Source organism: Corythoichthys intestinalis, chromosome 17 (assembly GCF_030265065.1).
Source record: "Corythoichthys intestinalis isolate RoL2023-P3 chromosome 17, ASM3026506v1, whole genome shotgun sequence".
NCBI classification, from domain to species: Eukaryota; Metazoa; Chordata; class Actinopteri; order Syngnathiformes; family Syngnathidae; genus Corythoichthys; species Corythoichthys intestinalis.
The window spans coordinates 32,116,963-32,122,962 of NC_080411.1; the positions used below are offsets into that span (position 1 = coordinate 32,116,963).

The following is a 6,000-nucleotide window of genomic DNA, read 5'->3' on the forward strand; positions in this document are numbered from 1 at the left end:
ATTAATTCAGGAGAATGGCATGTTGCAATTACTGTGAATAAAATATTTTCTTCCATCACTCTTGGTTTTATTGGATTGTTAAAAACTTGATTTTGGGTCACTCATAGACAACATAGGCAAAAGAATATGTGTAAATGTTTTCAAATTCAAACGATGCTCATTCTGTCTCTCATAGTTGTTATACCTATGATGAAAATTATAGGCTTTTCTAATCTTTTTAAATGGAAGACCTTGCACAGTTGGTGGCTGACTAAATACTTTTTTCTAAAGATACACGATAATATCGGTCACCGATAATTATCGGCCGATAATGGCAATTATGACGTCACACAGATAATCCAGATAATAAAAAAATTCAACCGATAATGCAATCCGATAATTATATACTTGATTTTGCCTCCAAATGTGCGCAACCAAAGAATTCAGCACACCGCCTCCTCAACCCCTCCCCTCTCTGAAGCCCCTGAGGGAGGAGGGGTTGAGGAGGCGGAGTTACAAGACAAGAAGTAGTTGAATATTATGGCGGCTGTTACTAAAAAAACGACGCTCTCGCCATCTGCGAAACATGTACCGTATAAGTTCCACGAGGCAGAAAGAACGCGTCCTCATTCAAAACCACTAACCCAGCAGCCATTTAAAAATGCATCATAAAGAATTTGGGAACAAATACGAGGCTGCTGCTAGCAGGAATGCTAAAGCTATTGTAAACACTAAGTTAAACTACAGGGCTTGTGACGATACAGAGTCGGGCTGTTTGGGAATGCAGCCCAAGGCGGGTGGTAAATTCGCATCTAAGGCTAAACACCGGTGTTCTGACAAAATGACAACACCGGCACTACTGGAGACCGATTGTCGGCAAGTAGCCGTCTTCCGACGGAGCCCGCCGCTCTGGCCAGTCCGGCAGGCCGCCGCCGCCTCGCCATAGGCGGGGCGGGCCGAGCCCGGCTCCCCGGCCTCTGGACCTCCGGCGAACACCCCGGTTTCTCGAGCGTTCCCCCACGGCGTGCGAGCAGAGCCAGGACCCGAATACTCCGCGGCGAACCGGCCAGGGCGGGCGGATTATCCGGTACGAATGTAGCTGCCGCCGCCGCCGAGACAAGACAAGTGTTTTTTTTTTTTTTTACCTTAATGACCCGAGAACCAAAGCCCTGGATAAAAGACATAATGCAGTTTATACGACCACCATTCTTCATGAAAAAGTGATGTCCGGTAAGCAAGCTTATCATGACGGCACAGTGGTTATAAGATCATTTAAACATGGAGAAAACGAAGTCAGCCAGTCAATAATGCATTCAGAATGTGAAATGACGAGCGGTCAGATGACTTTGTAACGCTGCCTTTATTTTCGGCTTAATAAAACTCAGGCACAAAACAACACGCACGCGGATGCGAGCTCCAACTCCGTCCAAATAGTACTGCCGTGTAGCAGTTTAGCTGCTGTAACGCAAATGTCGTGAAAGCCGCAAATGTAAACAAAGCGCTGCAGAATGGGTACATGACATCTCGCTCTTTTGAGGTAACCATTTTCACAGTGTGCAACAAAGCATATAACATTAAAAATCACTTTTCAAATTATTTAACTTATTTGTCTGCTCAATTACAGTCACAGTAGATAATCAAATTCTTAAATCAATATTCTGTAGCCACAAATATTATTCAAAATCTTTCCTTCTTCAAGTTTTTTTTTTTTTAGGATTAAGTATAATAATGTATTGCTTAAAACAAGGCTGTTAAGATTATTTTCAGCTAGCTATTTTTCTTCCAAGAAATCTGAGAGAAATACACTTGAAGCGATCGCAGATAATTTCACTTATTGCCAATAGATTTACACTTAAAACTGACTACTTTTAAGGAGGTGTGTTTTGCAGCGGATTAATGTTATATATGTTAGGAATGGCTTACTTTTAAACGCATTTTTGTGTAACTTAGGTATTTACTCTGTAATTGTTGCCAAAGGTTTACCATTACACAATGTCAGACAATCTGTCATTATTTAGATGTTTGAATTGACGACTTGTTCATACTTTATGTTGAAAAAAAAGAGCAATAAATTATATTTTTGCACAGTAATATTTTCTTTTGTGTATACTTTAAAATTTTACATAAATCTTTTAATAGAATTATCGGCTTGACATTATCGGTTATCGGTTGGAATGAGGAGGAAATTATCGGTTATCGGTATCGGTTGAAAAATGCATTATCGTGCATCACTACTTTTTTCCCAACTATACTGTGCAAGTTCTCCTACTTGAAAAGATTAGAGAGGCCTGTAAGTGTCAACATGGGTAAACCTTAACCATGAGAGACAAAATGTGGAAGAAAAAAAACAGAAAATCACATTGTTTGATTTTTTAAAGAATTTCTTCCCAAATTAGAGTGGAAAATAAGTATTTGGTCACCTACAAACAAGCAAGATTTCTGGCTGTCCAAGAGGTCTAAACTTCTTCTCACGAGGTCTAACGAGGCTCCACTCGTTACCTGTATTAATGGCACCTGTTTTAACTCATTATCGGTATAAAAGACAGCTGTCCACAACCTCAGTCAGCCACACTCCAAACTTCACTATGGCCAAGACCAAAGAGCTGTCGAGAGACACCAGAGACAAAATTGTAGACCTGCACCAGGCTGGGTAGACTGAATCTGCAATTGGTAAAACGCTTGGTGTAAAGAAATCAACTGTGGGAGCAATTATTAGAAAATGGAAGACATACAAGACCACTGATAATCTCCCTTGATCTGGGGCTCCATGCAAGATCTCACCCCGTGACGTCAAAATGATAACAAGAACAGTGAGTAAAAATCCCAGAACCACACTGGGGGACCTAGTGAATGACCTACAGAGAGCTGGGACCACAGTAACAAAGGTTACTATCAGTAACACAATGCACCGCCAGGGACTTAAATCCTGCACTGCCAGACGTGTCCCCCTTGCTGAAGAAAGTACACATTCAGGCCCGTCTGCGGTTCGCTAGAGAGCATTTGAATGATCCAGAAGAGAACTGGGAGAATGTGTTATGGTCAAATGAAACCAAAATATAACTTTTTGTTAGAAACACAGGTTCTCGTGCTTGGAGGAGAAAGAATACTGAATTGCATCCGAAGAACACCATGCCGACTGTGAAGCATGGGGATGGAAACATCATGCTTTGGGGCTGTTTTTCTGCAAAGGGACCAGGACGACTAATCTGTGTAAAGAAAAAGAATGAATGGGGCCATGTATCGAGAGATTTTGAGTGAAAATCTCCTTCCATCAGCAAGGGCACTGAAGATGAGACGTGGCTGGGTCTTTCAGCATGACAATGATCCCAAACACACAGCCAGGGCAACAAAGGAATGGCTTCGTAAGAAGCATTTCAAGGTCCTCCGTTATTGCCAACAAAGGGTACATAACAAAGTAATGAGATGAACTTTTGGTATTGACCAAATACTTATTTTCCACCATGATTTGCAAATAAATTCTTTAAAAATCAAACAATGTGATTTTCTGTTTTTTTTTTCCCACATTGTCTCTCATGGTTAAGGTTTACCCATGGTGACAATTACAGGCCTCTCTTATATTTTCAAGTGGGAGAACTTGTACAACTAGTGGTTGATCAAATAATTATTTGCCCCACTGTACATACAAAAGTTTGGACACCCCCTGTCTACAGCTAGCGTCAAATTTTCTCACACGGTCTTCATCACACGATATATTTTTTTCCTGCCTTCAGCCTGGGCTACAAAGCGTTCCTCGGCCTGATTCGGCCTCACCTGCTGCAGCTGACGGCGGCGCCGACGACCGCCGAACAGGTGCAGCCGGACGCCTTCCAGGCTTCCGCCTGCCAGAGCGCCGCCGAGGGGCCGGGGGGCGCCGCCTCGGCCCGACCCGAACCCGCCGCTTCTACCGCCGCTCCCCTCGGACTACTGACGCTCCCCTCGCTGGAGCCTAAAACTACCGCCGAGGAACGGACCACCGATCGGACGGAGGAGCGGAGTGACGAGGAGGGCGCCTACGACTGCACCTTGTCATGAACCCTTTGGAGCTTCCTACTCCGCATAGTATTATCGAGCCTTCTTCGCAAGGGAGGGAAATTCCTTTCCGACGGCTTCTATTTTTTTCCAAGACCATATAAAAAGTGCCGTCAAAAGGAGGGGCAGGTGCCACCCACCATACTTTCATACCTCATAAGTTTTAAGCATAGTATTTTTTCAATGAAGTTATTTTTCTATGCAACCAAAACCATGTTTATAGATTCTTACATAAATATCGTAAATATAAAGGCAAGATTTCTACAGGAAAACAAAACTAAAAGATCCACTCTCCTCATTTCACACGTTGCATCTGGCCGGACTGCTGAAGACTTTATTATTATTAGTTTTATCACATTGTCTCGTGCATGGAATTAATTTTATGGTATCGGTCAACAATTATGAGGATTATTTATTGTAATTACGATTGCATCATTTCGGAATCTTTGTTTTTATAATGATTTTTTTGTTGTTAAGTTCATCCAGGTGGTATAAGAGTGTCAGTATTACCTTGTGCAATTTATCCAAATGTTACTCAGCTTTATGTGATTTGATTTGCTGTTTACTTTTTTTTTTGACCAAATGTCACCCTGTTAAGTGGACGATTATTAACTCACTGGCTGCCATTGATGGCAATTTGAACTGGGAAGAACCCTGATGAGTTATTATTGCGTCGTGACAGACTGAAAACGGAGCGATGCCGTCGTTTTGGCGACGCTTACTTGAAAAACGCTGACTTGACAAACCAAAGACTTTTTGTTTTTTGTCCAGAGGCCTTCTCTCTGCTTTTTAACTCCTTTCGACTCAGCATTTAGGGAAACCTGCACATAGCATCCACTACAAATTGAGTGCCCTTTCTAATATTTTTACCCAGTCATGACCAAACGTAAGCACGGTCGTGAGCGTGTTACGCATGTCTGCCTCACACATTGTCAGGTTCTGGGTTCCAATTTGAACTGTGGCGTTGAATTGGCAACAGCTGTCATTCTTGATCATGAACCCAAAGTGTATGTGTACCTAATAAAATGACCGTTTGTTTAATGTTGACTGTTAGGTACTTCAACCCGGGTTTAGCACACCTACTAAAATACTAATACTACCGTGTGCAGCAGACTTGCTAAGTGCTGTAAATTATGAGCACGAGCTCGCCTGTACAATTTGCATTTCTATTTCTAATTTTTCAACTTTTTTTGTCCTCCGCTTGTACATAGACCAATAAATTATTTTTTAAAAAAGGATTTGGTTGTATATTTTGTTGCAAAGTGAAAATTGTATCACAGTGGCGTGGGAAGTGGGGTGTGGATGGTGCTGCAATGCTTTGTTGTTGTGGATAAAAAGTTTTGGGTTTTTTGTTGTTGAATAAAGAATATTGAAACTATAGCGTAATATAACTTTGGGGATTAAATATACAGTGTATCGCAAAAAGTGAGTAACACCCATGAGCGGATTTTGAGGGTGGCAGAGGGGCCAGGCCCCCCTAGTGGCCGAAAAGTCTCATTGCATGTAATTAAATTTCCTATATATATGGCGGAAAACACTCAAGCAAACAACAAACGTTCAAACGTTTTGAACAGGGCATTTAAAATTTTTTTTTAAATGCTTTTTTTAAACAGCAAAACCCTATCTGGAGGTGAGAGCACGCCAGAACAGAATTACAGACGCCATGACTTTAACAGGATATTATCGCATACTTGCTTTTTTCGATCCAAAAACTCCATGTAGCATGTATCACTGAGTGTCAAGACGCAGCTGGATTTGTTTGGGATTTTACAGGTGAAACACGGTAATATAACAAAGGTCACGATGTGGAAATCGCAGACATCAAGGAGTGATCGAGATTTTCTTATCTTCGTTTTTTTCCCAACTTTTTGTTGTTGTTTGGATCGATTGTTTATCATCTAACATATCGGAGAAAATGCGACAGTAACAAAAAAAAAAATACAATTAAGCGATAGTTAAGAGGTACATATCGGTGACTTTTACAGACGCCAT

At 41.5% G+C, this 6,000-nt stretch overlaps 1 protein-coding gene across 2 annotated transcripts in view; it reads left to right on the forward strand.

Moving 5' to 3' along the window:
* Positions 1-5,753, forward strand: part of ric1 (RIC1 homolog, RAB6A GEF complex partner 1) — a 75,370-nt gene extending 69,617 nt beyond the window's left edge. Inside the window, exon 27 of one of the 2 annotated variants that reach the window (XM_057818821.1) lies at positions 3,711-5,753. In XM_057818821.1, the coding sequence (XP_057674804.1) occupies positions 3,711-4,011 (301 nt within the window). In that variant the 3' untranslated portion in view covers positions 4,012-5,753. The remainder of the gene's footprint in view (positions 1-3,710) is intronic. The other variant, XM_057818820.1, reaches the window with a different exon arrangement.
* The last annotated feature ends 247 nt before the right edge of the window (positions 5,754-6,000 follow it).